Source organism: Pogoniulus pusillus, chromosome 17 (assembly GCF_015220805.1).
Source record: "Pogoniulus pusillus isolate bPogPus1 chromosome 17, bPogPus1.pri, whole genome shotgun sequence".
NCBI lineage: Eukaryota > Metazoa > Chordata > Aves > Piciformes > Lybiidae > Pogoniulus > Pogoniulus pusillus.
Genome location: NC_087280.1, coordinates 4,434,145 through 4,461,317, shown reverse-complemented (window position 1 = coordinate 4,461,317; position 27,173 = coordinate 4,434,145). Strand labels below are relative to the sequence as shown.

Below are 27,173 nucleotides of genomic sequence, written 5' to 3'. Positions count from 1 at the left end.
ATTATGTTGGGGGAAGGGTAGGAACACCTGACATTTTTGAGAAGCTTACGTACATGGAAGAAACCTCTTTGGAGTATGTAGTCATTTTAGAGAAAGCTCTTCTGATGTAAGTAACATAAAAGTAGAAAAACCTGCTTATCAGAGTGTTACTTGACAGACAGGCCCATCCTGTTCTGACTTCCCCACTTTTAATACTTATGTGGTTCCTTGCTCAAGATCAAAAACCACTCTGAAGTTAAAAAGCCAAATCTCACTGCAATGCAAAACTTCTGACAAGTGACAAAGCTAGTAAGATGCAACCCTTGCTCAGACTGCTGGGCAAGGAGTGAAGCAAAGGCACCTATTCACCAGCTTGCTAGGAGAAAAGCAGTTTGTAATAGCACTCTCACAGGACAGAAATTTAGCACTCTGTCATCTCTACTGCAAACCCACATCCTTTCAACAGGTATGTGGCCACTGTAATATCCACAGCTACCCTCCCTTTAGAGAGGTGTGTCCAGGTTCTTGACAAGGTATCTTCTTTCTGCCTTGTAGGTAAGAGCTGACTACTTTTTGAAAACACAAGTCTGTTTGAAAACACCTCCCCAAGGCTGATTCTTACAAGCTGGGGCCATCTTGATCTTACTAGTCTGGGATTTTACCAAGCACATCTACAATACACAATACAACACAATGCAGATAATCCTTGAATTCATCAAAGCTTCTGAGAGCAGATTCTGCTAGCAGATCTGCTACTGCATCCAGGAAATTTCAAGCCAGGTTCCCAGAAGGCCCTTCAGGTTACTAAGCCTGTACTAAGAATGAAGTTCTAAACCCCAAGTGCCATCTGAAAGCTGCCTTTAGAAATAATACAGAATTCCAGAAGCGTAACTTCTACAGCAGTGTAACAACTCTAGACCTAAATACCCTGCCAGATACATCTGCCTTAACAGACTACACATATTAGAATTATTTTTTCCTGAGTGCTGTTTCTGTGGGGATTTGAGAATATTACATTGATGTCAGTTTGGCTGAGTGTGCCTACTTTGCAAAACAAAGCACGTAAGCAGCTGGTAGAATTTCTAAACATTCCTGGTAACTGCAAAGAACAAGGCAGCTGAAGCCACAGCCAGCAAAGCAGTGACTAAGCATCAGAATAATGTAAGACATAGGAAGGCATAACTAAGGTACAGCAATCACAGCACAGCTAATTCATCCTCCGACACTGAGAGGTGATGGATTTTCTTAATCACAACATTGGTTTTCCACCATCTTCACCCAAGTTTGCTGTGCTGTTTTCTCTCACTATTGCTTCAAATAAACAGGGCAAATACAACACCACCAGGCTTTTGCCAAGCCTTAGATACAGCTGTAGTGAAGGCCCTAAAAACTGTTGCTTTCATACTAAAGCTTATGCTTCTAGCACACCAGAACTCCATTTGAGCAAACAAGCCAGAATCTTACACAGAACACAAGACATGTTTATAGGGAGGATATACAGAGATTTATTTAATCAGATTTACTATTTACAGTTGAGATCACTTTCACATACTACTTTGCTACTCTACATGGCTACATAGTTTCCAAACCAATTGAAGATCTACAGTCTAAGAGTTCACTCAACACATAAAACTGCTCTTCATAGAAAAATGAAATATTTCATTATAGAACAGTAGTGCATACATTATACTCCTGAAAAGCCAGCTTGTATTTTAAACCACTAACATTTGGAAGAGTTGATCTCTGAAGGTCAAAACTGCAGTCACATGACCTGAAAATTCTGTTTAGTGTCCCGTTCCCCCCCCCCAATTTTATATAAGTATACTGGACTTCTCTTAAGTGTTTTGAAAAAGTGACACTGGTAAGGGGCAAGATGAAAGTGTTTTCTCAAATTGAATACAACTGGCTTCCTTTGTACAGCTTTGGCCAAGAGTTCCATGTAGTGAAGGTTTAAGAAATCTTCTCCCTATATGCAAGAATCAGCCAGTTAATGCTCAGAGGTCATCTACCAAGGTAGGCACACATCCTTTGACTTTCATATCAACCAAGTTACACCTCACTTGCAAATGGTTCTGAAATTAGAAAGTTTACTAGTATACTAAAACATTTAGATACATAAATAGCTGGCTAAAACAGTGAAAGTCACAGGTAATTATATGTGTGTGTAAAGCTGAGTTGTTTCGCCCGTCACCAGTGTACAGTACGGCTGTCCTCATGTGTGAAAGGTGTGCTTTGACTAAGCTTAGGGCTAGAAAGCTATTGCAGTAGACCTGGCCCAGTCACCTTCCACATAAGGGAGATAAGATTGAACTGCACGTTCAAGTTCTTCTAGGCATAGGTTCCACCAGTGATGAGAAGTTCATAGGCAGGATCCCGACTCCTCCTACATAGTACTATACAGGCACACAACATGCCCAGAAGCTATGGAGACAAAAAAAAGAAAACAAGCTGAGTACAAAGGTGGTACTTTCAGAGATTTAACCACAGCACAGAAATCACCAGCATGCTTCAAGAACGTAATTGTCCATCAGATATGTGGCAACAAGGGCATTTTTCTAGGAAAAGCTGAACTTGCTTATTGCAGCAGGAAGGGGCACGGACTTCAGCCCTGTTTTCTTGCAAGATCATCTTGGACACTTGCAAAAAGTTTCTTTGGCCAATCACTTTTGTTCTGATCAGAAATTCAGACAGAAGAAATAATTGTATGAAAAATGTGGATATAGAGACTGTGTCAGGTATGAAAAAAATCCAAGTGCATTTCAAATGCATTAGTCTAATTGCTGTGATGAAGAAGAGAAAAATCTTTGGATCTGTATCAATCTGTTTCACTGCTGAAATCCATTTCCAATGCCCAATCTCTGTTACCATGTCATATTAGAAAGTTTGAATCATTCACAAGAGATTTACTTTTAAGTATTTTTCTGCAGTTAAGATTCACAGTACCATAACTGTGCTGGCAAGTTTGCCAGGAATTTAAGGTCTGATCACTTGACATAAATTTACAAGACTTCATTTAGAAGAATGCCATCAGGGATGCAGGACATGACATTTTACAGAGAGAAGTTGCATGTTTTAGTGACTGCAGAATAAGAATGTACCTACTTCAGAAAGTCAGGTATGATTTTGTGTTCTGTGGTCAAGACTTTCTTAGCACAGTAAGAGACTGTACAGATCTGGTCACATGCACAGAATTTTATTCACAGATGTAAATATTTCATGAGGCTCTTGTTGTAGTGCTGGATTACAAAGCATCACTCAGAAGTTAAATAAGTTTCTAAAGCAACCGAACAAAAAACCCACTCCAACTCCCCCCCTTAAACAGAAAGCAGACAAGAATGAAATGGGTGAGCAGAAAACCAAGTGTAAAGCTCCTTCACCGATAGAACAAAAACCCAGGGAAAACAGTACTGGGACAAAAGGAGAATGACTCACTGTAAAATAAAGTCTGATGCAAATATCACACAAGTTTTAGAAAGAAATGATGGTACAACACACCAAAGAACTCAAGGCTGCTGAAAGACTGAAGAGAGAATGCTTCAAAAAAATCCTGAAATATATGTAAGCAGTGATTAAGAAGAGGCATGATGCAATTCTAGTACAAGCCTTTAATTTCCTGGGAAGGAATAAGCTGGGAAGATTAATAACATTCCTGCCAGTGTGTATTATCTGGTTTGCATCTACAGCAGAACAGCTCATGTTCAAAAAAAAGCATATGGAGAGCAACCTGGAGTGTGCCACTTTAGCCTGTTGATAACAAGAGCACCTTTCTTCACTTTCCATCAGTAGTTGGCTGGTCCCAGTTCTCAGACTGACTGCCAAACGTACATTATATTTGTGTCAGATGAAGAGAAAAACAGTTTCATGAGAGAATGGACAGAATACTTCTAAGTGGGGAGAATTTCCACAATTAAAACACTTCAACTTAGACTTGCAAGACAGGAAGTTCATGGTAGTTGCCAGTGGCTACTGAATTCTGAAGACGACTTGCAGCATGCAAGCTCAGCAGTGCTGCAAGGAACTTCATCTTTTTCCCCATTCAAAACAAGTACAAAATCAGGAGCGTGCTGCAGACAAATGCCTCCTTTGGTCATTTGTTGTAATACATTCTATACTTGTATTTCTAATAAAAACAGCTCTATCACATTCATGCAAAGATCATCCTTATTAAGGAGTCCCTAGAGATATTCAGTGTATAAAGAGCTGCATAAAATTTGAAGCAATCAGATATTCCATGAACTCTTGGTTTCAACTTCGGAGTTACTATTTAAGCCATTTATACCCTTTTAAAGGTCAGCAAGCATATTCCTAGAATTCTCTGCAAACATGCCATTAATCCTCATACTTCAACCTCCTCTACAGAAATTTTAGTGTCCTTTTAAAAAGCATGCTAGTACCTCTCAAACTTTCTCTTCAGTTGCTGCTTAATGCTCAACAGCAGTATTTTCAGAAGTCTGGTTTCAGGAAGGATCCACACATCCCCCTTCTGACTAACTTTTAGACACATCTGCCAGACTCAGACAGTTAACTAGCAAGGCTTTTGTTTTGTTTGGATTTTGCATGTGCAGTTTTAATTTATATGATTTCTTTTTAATTTGCCTGCAAGCGGTAACTATACTCAACTTTCTTTCACCAAATCCATTAGTGGTTTTAGTACTAAAAAACCTTGCTGGCTGCATGTACCTGCCAAGCTCAGTACCTTGTAAAGGATTAGCACAAAAGCTACCCTGAAGAATGAACCCTGCAGTCAATCAAGCAGCACCTCTACTGCACTGCAATGCCTTTGCTCCCCCCCTCAGTTTGCCTACTTGTTCCTAGTTCTGCGCTGTCACTACTATTGAGACCAGGCAATTACTGCACACTGTAAGATTTCTATGGTAACTGAACTGTGAACATACCAAAAATTACTTCTACACACAAAAGGCAAAACTTTCCACAAATCCCTGGTCTTGCAAAAATTCTTGTCAGTCTTACCATTTTGAAGAAAACAATAAGGGCTGCATTTGTGGAATGCGAATTATTAAAGGTAATGGAACTTTAGACAGCATTATTGCACAACATATGAAACAACAATCAGTTCAGAGTGGACTTTTGGCAGGGAGGATAGGAAAGGCAGAAAAATTCACCACAAGGTAAGAAAAAGGTAATTGCTCCTCTTAAGTTAACAGGCCTTGATCTAGGCTACAGGTCATTTGCTCAAGTTCATATTCTTATCTCCATTTCAGCTAGCCCACAAGCTATTGCAGAGAATCAAGTTCAGTATATACTTAAATTCTGTATTATAAGATGTTAATTTGTGCCAGTTCAGCTGCAGGAGATAAGTAGCAGAAAAGTTAGAATACTGTTTAGTACCAGCTTGAGTGAAAAGTGTCTTTTAAGACTTGCAAATTTACAACCACATCAACTGCAGAGCAAAGATAGAAGAAAATGACCTCTAACGGCCTTAAGTGTGATGACCACTCAGTGAATATTACCAGACAAATTTCAGAGGTATTCCTGACACACTGTATTTTTTTCATCTTTATGGCATTTTCTAGGCAGGTATCACATAGCTTAATTAAAAAGCCATCAAAATGCAGTACTGCAGTACCAAAGAAATATATCTGATGCCACTTCTTTTGGAAGACCTGTTTATACAATATGCACTTTCTGTCAATAATTTGATGACTGACACTAAGACAAATCAAAGAGCACCCACTGCAGAAAGACAACTAACATGACTGCCCAGAACTCAGGAACCAGGAACAACAGAAGGATACAAGCAGCCACATTTGCACTGCAAGCACATGTTAGAAATTCTGGCCCAATCCCAGAGAGGATTGTAACTCTGCTGTATAGCCTGCTCTTGGAATTCAACTCACCCAGCTTCATTGAATACCTTTCCTCCCCTCCCAGAAAAAAAATGTACCATAGAGAACATGGTTGTGGTAAGTATCTTTATTAAACGTACATTTCAGTGTTCAAGGTGACTAAATATTGCTTCAACAGCAAAGGTTTTAGAAATGGCTACTTAAAAAAAGCCCTTCAAGGCTGAACACAGATCTCAAATTTGATATTCCATAGTGGAAATAATCTGGTTTTGGACAGTTCAACGATATTGCTGTACACAGTGTTACCTATAAGTATATCCTTGTAGCACTGAGATAGAAAGCTAACTGTATTTTGATGAGACTATTTATGAAAGACTTACCTTCGAACAGACACTAGCTCAAAAGCTTTGTTTTGAATAAGTGCCTAAATTGCCTGACTCAACAGGTACAATGTTTTCTGAATTCAAGAGCTACAAAGGTCACAGAAGTGACTTCAAAATTAGTTTCCCTGTTCCTTGGGATTCAGGATATATACTACATTTCTCAGAAGCTGTAACACTGGCACAGTTTGAAGTAAGGTGATTCATACATTAAGCCTGCCAAACTGATGAGTATTCACAATTGCAGTTTTACAGATGTGTTTTAAAGATAGGCAATTGAAATCAATACTGAGATACGCATTTGCCTGTTTTCTCAGATTAGGGCAGCTGTAACAATTAAGGCTCACGTGGGAGACAGCCTGTGCTGTTTTAAGTAGGCAGGCTCTCAAGTTCAGAACCTCTTTTTTGCTTAGGTACCAAATCCACTAACACTTGAAGACAATGCAAAGCTCAGTTTAACAAGAGCAGGGAATGCTATCTCCTGGGCTGACCTTACACTATGTGTATGCCATGATACTGATGTACCTCTAAAATGGTGGCAAATATGAACTACCTGATCTGAGTTGGAAATTAAATATGGTGCATACTAATCAATTGTTAAATGCTAGAGCACATTCATGATACTCGGGTAATTATTTCTCAAGAAATCCTTTACTATTTACATTCTTGTAGATTACTACATGCAATATTGACTGTTCAGTTATCTGCAAATCTAAAAGAATCCACATTTGCACAGCACTAGATTTTGGACCATGCACTGGTGAGAAGTTGTGTATTAGGGTGTTCAGATACTTTTGACTGAGGCACATTTATACCCCAAACCAAGTGAGGACTACAGCTGTCATCATCCTGTGCACACCTGTAACAATTTCCTTTGAGGAAAAAAAATTACAGCTAAAGATTATCTTTTTACCTGAATAGCAGCAAAGGCTAGTGCTGCCCAGATGACATACATCATGATCTCTTGAAGCTTCTTTACCACCAGAGCCTCACACCCCTGAAACAAGGAGACTTAGATATACATCTGACAACCACGTTTAGGCACACCAAAACCCAATCCCCTAGAAGTATCAAACTTGCCAGAATGATAATCCAAACACTAAAGTAGTAATTCCTTAATATACTGTAGATGAAAAAGGTTCCCCCCCCACCCCGAGAAACGATGCTTATCTCCCATTAAAGGAAATACACCCAAGACTTTATACTCTCACTAAAAATTAAATGATTGCCAGCAAAAGCAGATGGCTACGTAAGTTCCTGTCTTACCTCAGAATATAGGTCCATTGGGTGGGTCAAACTGCCAGTACAGTTGCTGAGGGCTGCTTTGCAACAGCTAAGCGGCACACTGTTGTTTTTAGTTTGCTTGAACCAGACAGTGTTCTCCCAGTCTGAATAGTTATGGATGCCACAGCAGCGCAGCTGGAAAAGACACAGGTCAAGAGCCACTCTGTCAGTTCAGAAGCAGGGCAAGGCAGCAGTTCTAATTGCAATACTAAGAACATGAGCATATCTACCTTTGTTGCACAAGTAATACAAGTTTGACAGCTACTAATTGAGATCATGGACTGAGTATATTGTAAAGGCACACAGAACTTTAAAACACTTAAGATAGTCCTTGCAAAATACAGTCTTTAAAAATCCTGGTTTGGGGGAATATTTGACAACTCACTTAACCCCCATGCCTCCCAGACAAGGCAAGATGGTTGTTTTTTTTTTTTTGTTTAGAACAGTTCTATCATTAAAGCTCACAACAAATGCTTGAAAACAGCCCTTGGCTATCTGGACATAGTGTTGGCATGGACAAGTGTTTGCTCTTCTCACAGAAGAGTAGCGCAGAATTGATGCTCATTTTTCACATTTACATGCCTATGTGGCCACATAGAAAGCCTACAGGAGTGAACCAATTAAAACTAAATGTAATTTCATTCTGCTGACTGCAGTCCTTGGAGTTTTCTTCTGTATGGTGCAGCATCAAACAGAACTACTGTCCTAAGCGTCAGCTTGGCAGCATCTTGTCTTTTTCACCTTCCAGGTGAAAGCAGTAATCATTGCCAGTGAAGGCAGTGATTAGTAGTACAGCCAACTTAAATCTATTAGATAATTAACCTGCAAATATAAAATGACTTTTAAAAATTGATGCAACTGTAAGACTGTTGAAAGCTCATGAATCTTGCTTCAGTTTGATCAATTTTCAAGCCTTGAATCCAGAAGTTTGCAACACCAGCTTTCAGCTAAAAATCACATTCACTTTTCACCCAGCATACTCTAGATCAATCTATGAAGACATGAGAACATTCAGCAATCTTCCACTGCAGAAAAACACAGAAGTACTGAATATTTGAAACCAAACGCTGATTCACAGATAATCAATTGCACAAAGAGGTTTTTTCCCCATCAATGCTTTAAGTGTATTACAGCCTGAGTCAAGATATCTACTGACTGATCAGCTGTTTCCTTGATTTGTCAGAACGGAGGGAAACATGCTACACAATAACAGAACAACGCAGCTTCTGTGTTCTAAGAGCAGAAAGAATTGTGCCTTGCAGCCTCACCTGCCTCTGTACATAGTCAATAGCACGACTGGCTGCATCAGGATTTGTCCCATTGTATCCATTGTACACTTTCCGAATGCTGTGATCAACTTCATCCTCCACCTGTGAAGCATCAGTAAAGCATTTGCATTAGAACACCAAAAGAGGTAATACAAACCTAGGTAAACCCACAAAACTGCTAATTATAACAAATCAGGAAACCAAGGTAACTCCCTATCACCTGAAATTAGCATGCTTTGGTGGGGCAGCTTCTTACACTTCTACTCTGACTTTTGCAAAGACTAGCTGCTAGCTTCTAGACAAGAAAAAACCCTAAGTAGCTATTTTCGACAAAGTAGCTTTTCAATCTATCTCAGAAATGGGACTGCTTTTATTACAACACTGTGGCAGACATTCCATGAAGAACTCTCCCTAAGCGCATGCATTCATCTCTCCACTTCCTCCTACCCCTTCAGAGTTTGAAATCAAAACCAGTATAACCATCTGGGCTAACTTGTTTCACTTGAAACCACAAGGATGTAAATCATACCACCTGCTCTTTCCAGTCTGACTGAGGCACAAGTATATTCTCAAAGATAAGGTCCTTTGGCTGACTCTCATACCCTGCAGTGTCCAAGCTCTGTTCAGTTCCAGTCCCTCCCACACATACAGAAATGTTAATGGCAGTACATAGCAACGGCTACTGGAATAGCTCCTACAGCTACTGCACAAGTCAAGCTGCTGAAGATGCTGTTGGATATGCACGTGTTAGGGACTGATGCCACCCAAGCATCATCACTTGTCCCCCAAAAGGCATCTTGTAAAGCCTGTTTTGGAGGATATCTTTGAAGTGGTGTTTCACTGTAAATTTACTGAAATGTGCAGGAAGTTTGGGGTAGCTAAATACTTGTGCAGCAGAAAAAAAAAAAAAATCAGAACTAACCTTTCTAGCACAATCAACAGTAATCACTTGCAAGGAAAGTTATTTCACAGAATCATAGAATCATGTCAATGGCTGGAAGGGACCTCAGAAGATCATCTGGTCCAGCCCCCCTGCCAGAGCAGGATCACCTAGAGTAGATCACACATCCAGATGGCTCTTTATTTATCTCCAGAGAAGGAGACTCCACAAGCCTCCTGGGCAGCCAGTTCCTGCGTTCTGTCACCCTCACAGTGAAAAAAAATTTTTCCTTAGGCTCACATGGAACCTCCTATGCCCCAACTTCTATCCACTCACTGCCCATTGTTCTGTCACTGGGCATCACTAAGAAGAGGGTGGCTCCATCCTTCAGGCACTCACTTCTTACATATTCATAAGCATTAATGAGCTTTCCTCTTAGTCCTTCTCCTCTCTAAGCTAAAAAGCCCCAGGTCCCTCAGTCTCTCCTCATAAGGAAGATGTTCAACTTCCTTAATTTTTGTGGCTCTGTGCTGGACTCTCTCAAGCAGCTCCCTGTCTTCCTTGAGCTGGGGGGCCCAGACTTGGACACAATACTCCACATGAGGCAGAGTAGAGGGGAAGGAGAACCACACCCCTTTTAACACACCCCAGAATGGCATTGGTCCTCCTGGCCACAAGAGCACACTGTGGCTCATTACCATCTTTCCACCCACTAAGACTCCCAAGTTCTTCTCCCCTTCACTGCTCTCCAGCAGGCCAGTCTCCAACCTATACTGATGTATGGGATTGTTCTTTCCCAGGTGCATGACTCTACACTTGACCCTGTTGAACTTAGTTCTATTTCTTCCTGCCACCTCTGCAGCCTAAGTTTCTCTGAACAGCAGCACAACTAACCCAGTCCTTGCTAACCCAGTCCCCATCAACCAAGAAAGCCTCCTCCTTAACATTGTCTTCCTCCATGGCCTCAGGGGTGGGGGGCTCCTACGTATAGACACAAAGGCAGCATTCGGCAGCTCTGTCTTATCCTCAGCCTCCATCACCAAGGCCCCCATCCCATTCAGTGGTGGGCCTAGATTGCCTCTAGTATTGGTTCTTCCTACAATACATTTGAAGAAATCCTTTCTGTAGTCTTTGGCCTGCCTTGCAAGATTGAATTCCAAGGAGGCCTTATCTTTCCTAGTAGCCTTCCTACATCCTCTGGCAACCATCATACTCCTCCCATGTGGCCAGTCCACAATCTGTCAACTTTCTTCTTGATTTTGTTCAGCGCCTCCCTCCTTAACCATGCAGGTCTCCCGACTCCCCTTCTTGATTTTCTACTCACTGGAATGCTCTGATCCTGAGCTTGGAAGAAGTATTTCTTGAATATTAACCAATTGTCATGGGCCCCATTGCCTTGTATTACGCTGCCCCATGCTATTTCCCCTAGTAATTGCTTGAAGAGGCCTAAGTTGGCCCTGCTGAAATTCAGAGTGTGATCTGGATTTCAGGGCTAAGCATCAATCAAGCATATTCTTTAGATATTGCAAGTTACACTAGGAAGGCCCTGGCAACACATCATTCCCATAAATGCTTTAAGGAAGAATTTTATGCAGTAATAGCCAAAGCTTCATTGCCCCTCTCCTCAAGGATGCAGTTATCTCTACAAGTAAATCTGTATTGGGACAAATATGAATAAAAGTAAGTTTAGCCTGCATGGGCAACTTGTTTTGGACTAGTTTAAAATACACCATTTCATGATTTAGGTTATGTGATTTAGATCTCTGATTCATACAACAAAACAGCTGTTCAATTTGTCATATAAATTTAAAAGTAATTTATTTCAGTGCTTGCTTGTGTATCATTTGGCTTATGGTTCAATTAGGGCGCACTATGCCTTGAGAGCAATGCAAATTACAATGCAAGTCACTAGCTCTGTTAACTGGCAGGTTTTATGAAAATAGAGTGTGAACTACTCTCTACAGGAGGATCAAGTCATTAAGTCCTCAACCAACTGATAGCCTGTTTACTCACTACTGCATTTACAAAAAGCTTTACTTATCCTGACAAGGGACCAATGCTAGCAGACTCTGCAGCAGGTCAATCTATCACAATGACCTAAGTATGCTTTGCATGGTTCTGAGGAAGAGTCTGAACTGGATCTGCACACACAGATTTAGAGAGGCATCTTGGAAAACATTATTTTAAGGGTAGCTATTGTACTTCGAAGTGCACAATACCACTTTGAGACAACACTACTTGGCCTTACTTGGTACCAGTAATTTTGATGAAAAACTGCCATGGCTTCAATCTTTCTTGATTGTAGAATTAACACTAAAGTAATCCTAACATTATTTGAGTGACTTAAGGAAAAAAGCAAAACAAACACCACACCAAAAACCCAACCCCCAAAAAACCCAGGACTCCACAGACGTATGCATGCCATGTCAAAACCAGAACAGAATTAGCAGAAAACTGTGAGTTATACTAACAAAACCCGTTTGTCTCTCCAAAATATTTAAGATTTAGCTTTCATACTGACTCCAACTGCCTTAATCTAAGATCATGCTGCCACCAAGGAGAGACTATACTTCTTTCAAGCTCTGACTGTGAAATGAAACTACAGTATAAAGACTAAAGGGAGGCTACAGGGACATGCAGCTGGGACCAATCCTATTTTTCAGGTGCGTCAGAGGCTAGGCAACAAAGATCTAGGCATCTGCTCTATTCTGCTAACTGGAAGAGCAAGCTGCTTTAAGATTGGAACAGGAGACAGTAAGATGACAACACCTTCGTCCAGGCAGACCCATGTAATTGCAAAGAAACACACTACATTTCTGCAAAAGTACTGGAGCAGAAGGCAACCACTGAAGTTTCCCATTCTCCAGGAGCTGCACTTCTCAGTTGTTTCTGAGCACTCCTAAATCAAAGCACTACTACTACTAAGCACTACTTCCACAACAAGCCTCATATCCCAAATAATTTCAGCACACTGCCAACATACCAGAAATCAAATGTAGATCATGAGAAAAATAAGTACTGTCAACAGAGCATTTCTGTTGAAGCAACCTATATTCTAAACATTGTTAAGTCAGGTATGTAATGCATAATACAAGGTCCCCTCCTAGCTGCTTACTCAAGACAGCCTTCCTTTGTAAACCAAGCAAAACCCTCGATTTAGACTTAATGGTTGTTTCACTGTTACTACCAGAATAGCAGAAAGCAAGAAAGAAAGAGAATACTGAACCAGTACAACCTGGGTTGTTTATATAATAAACACAGCACACTGAAGGAAGTAAACGTTGCTGTACTTCAGCTTGCAATTAAGGCATCACTGGAGTGCCCTACAATGTGACTGCACTACACAACAGTTACAAAAATTAAGCCTTTTCTGCTCGTTTTTGGGAAAAATTAGATGCACACACAACAAAGCCACTGAAACATCATTAGTTGTTTAGAGATTTCACTTCAAGCTACACTGCAACTCTCTAAGAGCACGTGGTGTATTTCTGCCACATATTGTGCTGGCAGAAACAAATTGTTTTCCTGGTTCTGTTCTTAAATTCCATTGAAGAGTGGGTGAAATCTATTCTCTAGGCATAACCCTTACCAACCATCCATATAAAGCTAAACAGTATATATTAATATATCCAATAAATTTGGTGTTTATTACTATGCAATGTTAGCTTGGCCTGTTCAGCCTGGAGAAGAGGAGGCTCTAAGGTGACCTTCTTATGGCCTTCCAGAATCTGAAGGGGGCCTACAAAAAGCTGGGGAGGGTACTCTGTAGGATATCAGGAGTGACAAGACTAGGGGAATGGAGTAAAGCTGGAGGTGGGAAGATTCAGACTGGACATGAGGAGGAAGTTGTTCAGCATGAGAGTGGTGAGGACCTGGAATGGGCTGCCCAGGGAGGCAGTTAAGGCCCCATCCCTGGAGGTGTTTAAGGCCAGGCTGGATGGGGCTCTGGCCAGGCTGATCTAGGGTAGGGGTGTCTCTGCCCTTTGCAGGAGGGTTGGAACTGGCTGATCCTTGTGTCCCTTCCAAGCCTGACTGATTCTATGATTCAGTAGCTACACAAGACAATATTTCAGTTACTGCACATCAACAGAATATGCCCTATGTTCAAATGCTGTACATTCTAAATAATTTAAAGTCAAAGCATAAATAAATTAGAAGACCATCTGGAAAATAGAAAGGTACCATTTACCATGACTCCACTCTACTGTTCAACTGTTAATGATGTATTCCAGCTATGCTGTCTGCCTCTGAGAAAACTTTCTGCTTTGCTTTGAAAATACTTACTGTCTAAATTTTGAAGACACTGGTATCTCAAATTAACCTAGAGTTTGAGTTTATCCCTTAAGTACCCACTAAAGGTTCCACAGAATCAAATACAGAAAACACTACACCTCTTTTTAGTCACAGTTTACAACACCACATTTACTGAAATTGAGAATTTACCTTTGCTCTGTAGATGTATCCAAGAACCACCACCACAACTTCAGTGATAAGACCAAGAGGAGGATGATCACAACTGTAAGATACAATCAAGAGTGGTTCTGTGGATAGTTTTCACTCATTTACTTTGTGGAAGTCTTTGCTCAGATTTTGCTAATTGAAGTATTTTTGCTAGTTAGTTTTTTTCAGGTAAGGTTTTCGTTTTACAGATCACTCAGAGCAGGAACATTAAACTGACCAATGAGCCCAGGACTAACTTGATTCAGAAACTTGCATTCACAGTTTCATTAAGTAGTAAGCAGCTGCCCAGGCAGACGAGTGTTGAGCATTAGGACTGAAGCATTTTAATCAAGTGTTTCTTCTTTTCCTGTTAAAAGAGGACATAACCTCAAAGAAGCTGTCCAGGCTATTACTAGGGGAATATTACTAAGGGATTTTTTTTCTCAGATTAAGCCCCCTGCAACAACTGACAGAGACAGCAAGCAATGCATTTGTCTCAGTATATTTAAGAGAATTTTAAAAGAAACTGTTAAAGAAGCCTACACAGTGTGCATCAAAAAAACCCCCATGGGATCAGCTGAAATGCTGTCTTCTCTTCTCTCCCAGTTTTCAGATTGAAATTATGGTTAAAATGTTTGGAAACATGACAAAACATCCAAACTGTGTCCCAAATTAAGCCACACAGAAAAATACTTAGGCATCACAACAACCCTCAATTAACTTTGAAGCAAGATATTAAAAGGCAGCAGCTCCCAGGCTCACCCTTCTCACTGTCCCATTTCAGCTTTTCTATGAGACAGATAAAGTGAGATTTTAAACCTATTATGACTTAACAATAAGGTTTTATGTGCTTTTTTTTTTTAATGAGATGATCACAATTCTGGAAAAGGTACACTGTTAAGAGCCTGCTGCTGCCAAAGGCTAGCTAATTTTACACCATTATTCAGAACTGAAAATTGAAGTACAGTTCTTAACAAAACGCAAAAGGGAAAACATTAAAGGTAATAAAAATTAGAGCAAATTTAATACTTCAGAAGTCTATTAAGAGGGAAGGCAGTTATCTGTACAACAGACAAACACCACTATATAAAAACTCTGCAACTTACTGTAGCAAGTCCACAGCGGACTTTCTCGAATCGTGGCACAGCACCCAATAAGTCCAATAATAAAAAGAAGTGTTCCCACAGCTATGATGAAAACTGCCGGAATTAGCGTGTAGACATCTTCAAAGAAGTGATCGTAGTCATCGTATGTGATAAACACATAGGCTCCCACGTAGCACAGTATGCCTGCTGCTGCTACAATAGACAATTAGGTGGTTAAGTTTCTCTGAAGAACAGACCCTCCGTTCAGCAAGGCTTGCAAACAATTACTTCATCAAAAACCAGTCTTCCTCACGAGACAAAGTGTCCTTTGTTAGGTTATACTATATGCTTATTACTGGGAACATATCAAATGAAGGCTAGACAGTATTTTTAAACTACATTTCTGCTAGGCAGACCTAGTTTTGACTACCCATGGAAGTCTTCTGAAAGCATGCAGTCTAGAACAAAGGTAACCATGCTAGAATGCCAAATTCTTGCTCCTGTTCTTAAATATCATTTTCATGCTGTGAGCTAAACTTCCTTCACAGATTAACACTCACAAACAGGATTCCAGCTCATCAAGCAGCCAGTTACTTGCCAACCAAATAGCTTTTCAGAACACCTATGTAATTCCTTTATCTGCCATTATTACCTACTACTTCTGCCTTCGTTTGTGCTGATTAGTACCTATGATAGGACTTTAGAAATAACACATTGTGAACTTTAACCTCTCTTAGGAAAGCTGAACTGCCAGAAACAGCCTTTCTGAACTGTTCACAGCACTGTAAAATTCTGATTCTAAACACAGAGCAGGTAAGGACAAAGATAAAGCATCACTAAAAAAAACAAATACCTAGAGATACCATCAAACTTTTTAAAAAGAGATTTCTCAGGATTGATGCACAAAATGTTCTTTATTAAAAAAAAATCACTTAAAGTTACTGCAAGTAACTTCATCCCATAGGTCAGAACTGCTCTATATAGATTTAATACACTAAGACAATGCACTTCCATCAACCTGTTAGGACCTTAGCTCTCTTACAGTTACAGGGACCTCAATCCATCAATACTTTCATGACTTTAAGCTGAGCAGACACAGTGAGGTCAGACAGCTAATGCTTGAAAAGCCATCTCACACATGCTGATTTCAAAACAAAAAATACATCAATTTTGGCTTTACAAATCTCTTTCTCAGATGTCTTCATGCTTGCTGTGGAATGCAACAATGCTGTGATATGTTCAACTGGTTTGCAGTGATTTGCAATGCAATTGAATTTTTGATTATACACTTTCTTGTGACCCAATAAAAAGGCTAAGCTAAAACACCCACCAGAAGGTAGATGGCTAAGCTATGACCTGAGAATTCAATTTTGCTGTGAAGGGAAGCGTAGCCATATAATTGCTGGACACAAGAGTTTTCACTCCGAGTATTACACATTTCAGTTCTGACCAGAGAAAGAATATTGCAAGCTGCCTTCAATCCTGCATTTCCACTCAGCAGGCCTTGCATCTATTCCTGTCCCTGCAGTGCAAGCAGGAAAGTGGATAGACACATATGTGCCACAGTCTAGTTGACTGGATAGGGCTGGGCGATAGGTTGGACTGGATGATCTTGGGGGGGTCTCTTCAAACCTGGTTGATTCTGCGATACAGCTAGGTCCAGTAACTGCAAGATTGGGTCATGCTAGTTCAGAACTAAGAATCCATCAGCAATGCTAACCAGGAGAAACCTCAGGAGATCATTCATTTCTATTTCTGCCCAGACCAGGGTCAGGAATGAATTCAGACCCAGTCACTCCCGGCTTTGCCCAAACCCTAGAAAATCTAGGAGCTGAGATTGCTGGGCAACCTTCTCAGTGCGGCAACAGAGAAAGACAATCCATTAAATGACCTGGTACCTACTACATCAGCACTGTTTGCTACTACATATCACCCCTACCACAATATGACAGCAACTACTTCCTGTGGAATAGCACTGGATACACATGAATGCTTCCTGTAGCACTTTTAGAGAAGCATAAGTCAAAGACAAAAGGTATTAAGAGACAGCTCAAAAGTATCATCAGTTCTGCACAGATTTCAGCAGCCTTTCACTTCTCTGCACCTTTCCACAGCAACCAAGTGTGTACTCTGCAGATACCTTAAAAGCATCAAGGAGGTTCATATTCATGCAATAAAAAGTGTTTAGACAACGGTAGCAAAACTGAAAATTCAGTAAGAGACTAACAGCAAGACACCTTCTCCAGACAAGAGAAATCTGAAGTGAACGAGCTATTATACCATTGTCCCTTTGCACAAAGATGCTAAAATGCTAATCAGCTACCCAAATCCTGCCACATGAAGTACAACATAGCAAAAAGCAGACATACAATTTCTGTACACAAAGCAAAGATTCAAAGTAGTGTCACTGAACAATGGAATTACATTAACTGTTGCCTAGCAATGAAGTGTGTGAATGACAGGGCAGTGATGTAATCCTTCATTTCTAAGAGCTAAATGCTTATTAGAAATATAGCATATTGCAAGGTGGCAGATAAAAAAATAGTACTACAGCTGCAATTCACATTAGGCACACAAAATCTACCACGGACTGAAATCAGGAATTATTTGAGAATCCCTTTGCCTTCCCTGTGCATGAAATTTAATGGCTTCTTTCTTTTGTGAGAACATCTGGTTCATAAACTGCAGCACGTAAGACTACATATGAAACAGAAAGTTTAACCTCTAAAAGAACCTGTCCACAGATGTTTCCCTTCCCTACTTCAAGAAGCATACAGATTAAGAAACTTCCAACATCATGCCAGACAATGGGGGGGGCAAGTCTAACAAGTACTGACCTTGCATCTGCCTTAGAAACTAAGAAATGCTAGTCTACACTTTAAAACACCACAACCACCACGAACAGTAATTTTGTAATGACTACTTGAAATTAAGATTTCTCTTATACGTCTCAGATTAAATGCTGCCTGGGCCCAAAGACATTCACTAAATCCATTGCATTCATGCACCATAATGACTAATCAGCCATGAAAGCATTTGGTTATGCTGCTGAAGAATGACTGTGGGTTTTCTATGGAGGAAGCTACAGAATTTTGGAAACAGCCATGTGCATTCAATCCATCTATCAACACTGCACTAGAAACATGAGGAATTTGAAGATAAAGATATTGCCTCTATTTGATGAAGTAGGTGATCACACCCCCTAAAACTAACCCTCTCTTCCTCAGAATCACTTTAACATGTAATCTTTGGAGTTTAGAGGGGTGCAGACCCAAAAAAGTCCTGAAAGCTACTGTGTCGGGTGAAGCTTTCACAAATTTTGGAAAGTTATAAAGAGTAAGCCTCCTTTCCTGTGTGTCAGTTTAACATGGATTTTTAACAGGTACAATACTAGTCTATCACAAAACAATGACAACAGCAACAGTTTACAGGAAAACAAGTTCCAAATGCCTTTCCTTTTTCTTTCATGCCACAGACCACCAGATGCTTGTGTTTCCTTCAGCTACTCTAAATCTAGAAGTGGGAAGATCTCTAAATCAGCATTTTAGCTGGGATCAGGAAAAGTGCTTTTGAAGCAATCCTCATTCACCTGATTGCCACTTACTACGTTCTGGTCTGCATCACTAAATAGTGCTAAGAGTGTATAAGAGGACTTGCTTTGGATGAAACTAAATCAGAAATGCAAGCATTTACTGTGCTAATGGCTAATAGGTGTTTCAGTCAATGGAACCAGACTAGCCTGAGATTCTTCCTCCCTCCTTACGGCTCTGTAGTTTCAACATTAGGTCCTCCACACAATTAGTTTTTGATCCATCTCCAGAATACCATGTGATACGTTAATGAAAATGGACCAATAGATACTGCAGTTTGACCTATACAAAGTATGCAATCTACATTTACCAGGTGCTGCACCAATTGAACACAAGTTCATTACCTGTTACAATCGAGAATAAAGTTAAACATGTGCTTTTAAAAACAAAAAGCACCAAAACCAGTATCATGCATTTAATTAGCTTCTCTAAATAAGAATAATCAGTAGAAACTGGAAATCTGTATCACAAGACACAGGGATCATTTTAAGAGAAAGAATTTCAATGCTTATTGAACATCCTGAGGAGTAAACAGTAAATTCTTAAGTTCAAACTCACTCAAGGCAAAGACCTTTGAATAATAAGCTACCATGTATACAACCATGCATTTCTATCAATAAATGGAAGCCAAATACGTGAACTGTGCACAGTTCAAATAAGTCTTGATAAACAGGGCTTGAAAGAAGAAGTCTCAACCTTAATCTGCTCAAGGCTGTGAATAGAGATGGCAGCAGCTCCTGAAGCTGTGCCAGGTCACATGCATGCTCTAGGGATATGACTGGTTATTTGGCATTCACACATCTTTTTAGAGTTGGTTGTATCTGATTGCAGTACAAAACCTTAAGTGGCATGCACTTGTTTTTGGATGAATTAACCTTTAAAAGCACCAACAAGACAAGTACAGTGAATGAAGACAGTGTTGTGAAAGGCTTGAACATCCTTTCTGTCAGAAAAATGTTAAAGTATACAGGCCTCTTACAGTTCATAAAAAGATAGCTATTACTGCTTTGGCATGGGCCTCTAATGAACTGAAAGCTGAACAAGTATGCAGAGAACTTGAGGGAACATCTATGATACATGCAACAACAGACACGATCAAAGAATTACAGGAAATCATATTAGAAGTTCAGGGTTCTTTTGGTAAATCCCCTATGTTTGGGCTGGTATAATGTAGCCTCTTAAGTTCATGTGTATTTCCTCACCTTAGCTTTCACCTTTCACATGCACTAGGCTACTCATTATCTAAATGTACATTAAAATGGTTTCAGTTTTGTTGTTGTTGGGAGAAGGTTTTTTTCCACTGAGTAGGCTGCAAACTCACCCTAAGAATGGTTTCTGTAAGATACTAGATAAAATTTTGACCTATAAGATGATGACTGGTGAGATACATAAACTCCTTGTTCTGCAACTATGGACATTGCAGCTCCATTTACAAACTAATGCTTCCTTATGCTACTCTTCCAAAGTTGCATTTAAACAAATCTGATGAAAATTTGTCCAGAGGTGTTATATCTTTACAAAGCATTGTCCTTTGTGTTACTTTGCTTGTTTTACCTTGCTATCGGATTTTCCTCCCTTTGGGGACCACAGTAGAATCACAAAAAATGTGAGCACTTTCATGCTCTTCAACTAGGCAAAACAGTATTTTTTCCTATAGGAAACTGCTTTTTATTCAGTGATTAGGAAAAATTTAATGAAGGTAGCAGCAAAATATCATGCGTTAGGAGAAGAACACTTATACCAGTAAGGTTAAGAGGAATTCCACTTTTTTGGCAAGGCCATCTTGTAAACTCCTACTACTGCCAACTTTACTATTGCCAATTGGTAAATTTCAGTAGTACTACAGAGATCACTGTAAACCAAAGCATCATTCCTTCCACCTCCTAACACACTTTTCCTGACTGAAATATACCACAGGTGTGTTTTACATTCAGATACAGCATTTACCATGCTCTTTAATAAAAGGAAGCCTCCATCCTGTCCCAAGACCATCTTCCAGACCTGTGTATTCTTACATTGCATGGTCAGCACATCCTTGTTCTCTTTGTCTAGTCAGACGCAAACATGCCTTTTTTAAAACAAACGTGCAACCACACACGCCGGGAAAGATTTGAGGCATCTACAGTCACCAACTTCATTCTTTGAACAGTTACTTTTCTCCATTGATATCAAGACCTGAACATCTCATACCCATAACTAGAGACACTGGTATAGCAGTCTGCCACCCATTTTTTGGCCTTATTGGAACAGTATTTTTAGAAGTGGGTTTTTCTCATACCACTTCTCATAATTCTCTCTCTGACATGTTCAGTTCTGCTCCAATGCTACAGCATTCAGAGCCTATCAATGACAGTTTTCCCAATTGCCTAAGTTTTTTCTTTTAGGCTTTCTGTGCTTCAAAATGTTGTTCCTCAGTTGCAAATTCAAAAGTCCTATAGGATCTCTCTGCAGTTTATTTCTCACTACATACTTTGCAGCACTTCACTACTCCACATCTCCCTCTCCTGTCCCCCTCAAACAAACATGCACTGTACTTGACATCGATTTCTTGAATTGCTTTAAAATGATGTCCATCCATCTTAGAATCCAACAGTTCCTGACATTCTGCTACTTTGTTCTCCCCAGTAATAATTTAACTGGAACACTGTGCTATAACTGTCCTTAATCTTTCGGAGAAGAGCAACCAGTCAATTCCATTCAATTTTGTAATAGAGTTAGAAAACACTTTAAAGGCTCATAAAACAAAGCCATGTAAAACTCAAGGAAGTCAGATTGCTTTGCATCTACTTAGCCAATTTCTGTTCTGTAGCACCACACAAAATCCTCAAGGCGAGCTAGGTTGTTTTGCATTTGACATTACATATTTTATATATCACTAATTGGAAGAGGAAGTGCACTCAGAGACAAAGGTCTGGTGATTTACTTTAAGCTAGAAGAGATGTTACAATAGAGCTATTCTTTCACAGCTATTAGCCATCAGGGGTTGTAACTTGACCTGGTGCTCCCGTTTACAGATTCTTTGCCTTCAGCAGGAATAGTGATGGTTACTCCACTGCAATGTAGTCTAGCCAGGTAAAGTGATACTTAAAATTCCACAGACTAGCCAAAGATATCAAGTTTACTTCTGCAACTTGATTTTGTTTCTATTAAGTATCAGCTCTACTGGTAAGCACATCCTGAAGTCTCATGCAGAAGGCATGAAACTCATCCTGTACAGAAACCTTACATGGACATACCACATTATTTTTTTAAAAGCAAATCGAAGCCCAAGCGAGGATTCGGGGGCTGGGCCTGGGTTTCAAGGGACCACAGAACGTTAGGGGGTTGGAAGGGGACCTCGGTAGACCATTCAGTCCAACCCCTCTGCCAGAGCAGGATCACCTCGAGTGATCACAGAGCAATGCATCCAGGCAGGTTTTGAGTGTATTCAGAGAAGGAGATTTCCACAACCTATCTGGGCAGCCTGGTTTTAGTGTTTCGTCACCCACACACTCACTTGGAACCTCCCTATGCTCCAGCTTGCACCCACTGTCTCTTGACCTAACACTGAACATCACTGAGAAAAAGACTAATAATCTGTTACCCAAAATTCACATCCGAACACCTAAAAAAATTACTCAGGGTACAATGCTTCACGTTTCACATCCTGCTTTTAATATGTAAGACAAAGTAATTATTTAATGTATGAGATTCCAAACCACTACACAATCCTGCAAATACTTTCACTTTGCTCACATAGCAACAGAAGGAAAAGACCTTGAACGTTCACATCCAGAAGTGACTGTTCTTCATAACTGAAAAGGCTTCTTCAATCAAGTAATCCCCAATAGGTAGCCTCAGGGATTTTCTGTCAGTGGTGTTCACAAAAAACTCTCAAGAAGTTTCTTCATTGTTCCAGCTCTTCATCCAGATCAAAAACAATTTCAAGCTCTCAGTTAAGCAGGTAATTACTTGGCTTATGCCTCCATGTGAGAGAAAGTGAGCTCTACTTTGTCTTGCTACTGCTACATTTCAACGAATTTTCCATTGCTACATTTTCTTTATTCTTTTCTACTAGAAGCCCCAAACACTACATACACATTGACAGCTATAGCTCCTCCTTTAAAGGACAGCACAGGCAGTTCCTCTAAGACACTCCATAATTTCTAACACTACCCTTACTGTACTGTGGTGAGCCTAAGTTGTAACATGAGCACAGAACTGGTATAAAGGAGTCTTCTGTACAGAGCTGAAGGCTCAAAATTTCTCTAACAATACAAGAGTGTTTTATAATAGCTTAGTCAGATGAACTATAAAATCAATGATTTCAAAATTGCAATGAGCAACTAAAAAAGTTAGCTTGCAAGTATTGAATTGGAAGTACCGCAAAGTACCATTCCTTTTCTCCAAGGACTAGGACAGCAAGAGGAAAATAAAAACCTGATGAAGCAAGGAATAGGGTATTAGGTACTGTCTTACGAGAGCAGGCTCTCAAAGCTCATGTATTCCTCATGAATATAAAATAGACTTCCTTTTCTGAGGCAAGACTACAAGCATCTCTGAATATTTTATCCTTCTATAACCTAAACATAAGCCTGGAAATATTTCCCTAGCATTTTGTCCTCATTTCTGCAAACTGCTTTCAACTGAATTATGCAAATCACTGGATGAAGCCTTAGGAGTTCACAAAATAAACCCCTTTAACAGTAGTCTTTAGATAGTTGTTCTGAGTAAATTTATTTCTTCCTCTTTCAAATCTTTGCAGACTTTAAGAAAGGGTTTCTTTGAAAAACACACCACTTTAATACTTTATGACCACCTGTTAGCTGTAATTGGTCATATTGATTACAAATTACTATTTTAACTTATAAGACTGCAGTTTAATGTTTTTCTGTCATTCCAGTCCTTCCCCACTGAAAAAGCATGCCGTGTTCTAAATCTTCAGATGGACTGATTGGTGCTGGCATTTCCGCTCCACCAGAATGATCTGGAGCAGACATGCAGTAGAAGTTTCATTATTTGCTAAGATGTACTGTTTTCCATATAACTACTACTTCCTATGCAAAATCTTTCCTTAAAGAAAAGGTACTTTGCATCACCTGAATGAAAATTAAGTCACTGCTTGACCAAACATTTCTTGGGCAATCTTGAGATAAAAATCAACTCAAGGACTTCTATTCCTTTGACATTTTCATGACAATTTCATGATGGATACAGATCATGCTACTTTTGATGACTGCTACTCACAATGCTATTTTCCCTCGTTTTTAAGGCAATACCTGTTTCTGCAGTAGGTATAATCATTTGCAGCCCTGCAGATACAAACCAGCCACCTCGTATCAAGGCACCACACCAAAAGCTTACAAAGATGACTAAAGCCCATGTAGCACTTGCCCTGCTGTGAGAGAAAGATCCCCAGCCCATTTTCTTTAACAAATACAAATTCTGTAATAATTATTAAGATGTAGTAATGTACAGTTAAGAATTTCACAGGCTGTGAAAAATATTTCACAAGACTATAAAGAAACAAGATAACTGTTTCAACTAGAAAACTGAAGTAGCACAAGAGTCACTGGCAAACTGAGAGGAGTTTTGGTTATGACAAAGTCAGCAGTCAGAGCTGATGACTGAGTGGGTATGGCCATGATCTGCCAGCCAGCCTTATCTTCCTTTTTCAGAAGGCCAGAATGAAACTATAAACAAGAGTATAACAATAACAATCATCTGAACTTCTCACATTAAACAGGCAGCTACCAAAAGACTCTGAACATTCATATTCTCCCACAAATATGAGATTTATGGGAGTGGAAGTTGTGATTCACTCAGTTCAGCTGCTAATGCAGAAAGTTCAATAGCAAACTACATAGAAACAACCTGCTATTACTACAAGTGACCATGAAGACGGTGATCACAATACTCAAGACTTATACATGACACTCAGTAGAGACACATTAAAACTACAAAAGCAAATAAAGGATGCTTCATAGCTTCTTGACCATTATAGGCAGTTACAATTGTCAGGTCTCAGTGCATATCTGGATGATCCAATATCAAAATCTGGAACTACATTGAATGACAGACCAAAAACTCTGCAACAGCAACAGAAGAAAGTACATTGTCAACTAGATGGGCTACACAGGTATTAATGTACATAGCCTTAATCAGATGAAACATGCTAGATCAAGAGATTAATCTCTCCTTCTGCTATTTAAAAGTGAAGATGTACTACTTCAGATGAAAAATATGTAATTGCCTACTTTTAGGCTCAGGTTGCCAAAGCAGAAAACCACGGATTTTTGTAGTTGCCACTTGTAAAAAGTCGGTCTCATTTTACATGCAGCTGATGAACTCATTTTTTTTCAGGCACAAGCAACCCAGCCACCTACCTGCCAAAATGCTATCAGTACAAGTTGATTCTTAGGTTGGAGATGGTTTACCAGAATACAGAATTGGTTTGACATTTCAATTTCACATGAAGTATACATCCTATCTAAACACAATCTGTCCTTTTTAAACTAAGTCAAGTTTGTCTCCAAAAAATGTCATTAAAGTGCTAGATTCAGCATTACACAAAATAACTTTGTACTCACCACTGTTTAAGCTGAGTAACTGTAAACTTCAATGTCCAATTAAATTACTAAATGCAGCAAGTAAAGAACAGTTTTCATATTTTGCATATTTGAAAGGTATCGCTAAGATTCTGGAGTAGGGGAAGGCCCTGCATACAGAATTTGCATTCATTTATCAAAATAAATGCTAATTTATACCAGCAACTAAAGAAAAAATCTACCTCAAGGCACCATCAAGAACACAACTGTGTGCCCAATCAAAAACTCTTAAGTATGACCATAGCAGGTATTAAATATCTTTTCTAATGCCACTGCAATATGCATGTAACAAAAAGCCACACCCAGCAAAGCTGTTGCCAAACAAATTACTGTACTAAAAGGTCTATGAAAGTACCTCATATTTCAAAGATAGAGAATGGAAGGGTAAATTCCTCAGCCAAAATTACAGGACTCCTAACATGCCCACCTAAAGTAAGCCATGCTTCATGTTTATTGCTCATCTCTCTGAACATCTACATACATAAATGCTGATAAGACTGCATAGATCTGAGTTTTGTCTGATCATTATTCATTTTTAGGGCACTCACGAGAGCATGGCTTTGAAAAACTGAGACAAGACATCTATCCTGTAACACTTGTTAGATTTAAAGCCTTTCAATATTTAAATGATGTAGCTAGAGATAGCTACATTTTAAATATTGTAATACATTGTTACCCACTACTACTTTTTCAAGCTGTAAGCTTAGGACAGTTAGGACAAACACATTCTTTTGTACCTGAGGGTGGAATTAGAGGGTAAGAAATGCAGTAGAGCAAAACTGCAGGGGAAAAAAATTAATTCTTTAAGTCTACCACACATTTATTTCTATTTATTTGCATGATGTTGTCCTGACAGGCCAGTTATTATAGCGAATATAATGCCAAGCCACCTGCCTGTGTGCTCATCCTTGGAAGGGCGTTTACAGCACGCTACTGTTCCACGAGCTATGAAAAGCTTTTGTCTTACTGTCAGCACGACTGGAGTTGTAGGAGGTTTAAGCCGGTGTATAAATACTGTGATGCGGTTTGGTTACTGCAGTAAGTGAAGTTTAAGACTTGCTTTTGGACTATTAAGTTATACATGTAACCCAACCTTGCCTTAAAAACATGCAGGAAAAAAACAGTGTTTCCATAGGTACTACCAAGTATTTGGGACAGACGTCCTTAACGTACAGAGCCGGAAAACTCGATAGCTTGCAGCAGCTCTACAGAAATTCGAACTGGCAGAGACCTGACAACCTCAACAACGCATCTCATACCGTACTCAATTACACAAACCGTCTCAAGATCTCTAATGCTCTTTAAACCTTTATTACCGGCTACGAGACAACAGAAAGAGCTTCACCTACCCCTGGAACGTCGGGAGGTGGACTACGAGATTAGGGACTGCGACCCCCGGCTTACAACACGGGGCCCCCCGAAGGGGCACAAGACGACCTGGGAAACAGCGTTTAAATATCAGCTGAAACCGCCGAGGCAGCGCGGGGGTGCTCCCAGCTGCTGCTGCTGCACATGAACGACTGCCCGGGCACGCGGCTCGGTTCGGTTGGCCCGGCCCCGCAGCGCCCACAGGGCCGGGCCCGGGCCCTTAGCTCGCCGCCCAGCTGAGGGCGAGGCAGCTTTGCACACGGAGACCCTGACCCTTCCCAGCTGTCCCCGGGCTCACCCGAAGATGAGGTTGAGGAAGACCAGGACGGTTTTGGAGGAGGTGATGCCGCACTGGCCCATGGTGCCTGCCACTGCCGTCCCTCAGCTCCGGCCGTGCGGCTCCCCCTCCGCTCGCCTCAGAGCGCTCCGCCGCCGGCCCCGCCCCACGTGACCCAGGCGAGCCGCCGCGGCGGCGCGGGGAGCCTAAGCTGGCGGCCGCTTGCGT

The 27,173-nt window shown here is 40.2% G+C and overlaps 1 protein-coding gene across 1 annotated transcript; it reads right to left on the bottom strand.

The window, feature by feature from the left end:
• Window positions 1-1,460: 1,460 nt before the first annotated feature.
• Window positions 1,461-27,168, bottom strand: TSPAN3 (tetraspanin 3). Its single transcript, XM_064157315.1, is given in 10 exon segments — window positions 1,461-2,400; window positions 7,080-7,163; window positions 7,433-7,585; window positions 8,719-8,820; window positions 14,042-14,092; window positions 14,095-14,114; window positions 15,141-15,162; window positions 15,164-15,333; window positions 18,321-18,325; window positions 26,967-27,168. Coding segments are annotated over 10 exon segments (762 nt in total). The 5' UTR covers window positions 27,029-27,168; the 3' UTR covers window positions 1,461-2,307.
• Window positions 27,169-27,173: the final 5 nt, after the last annotated feature.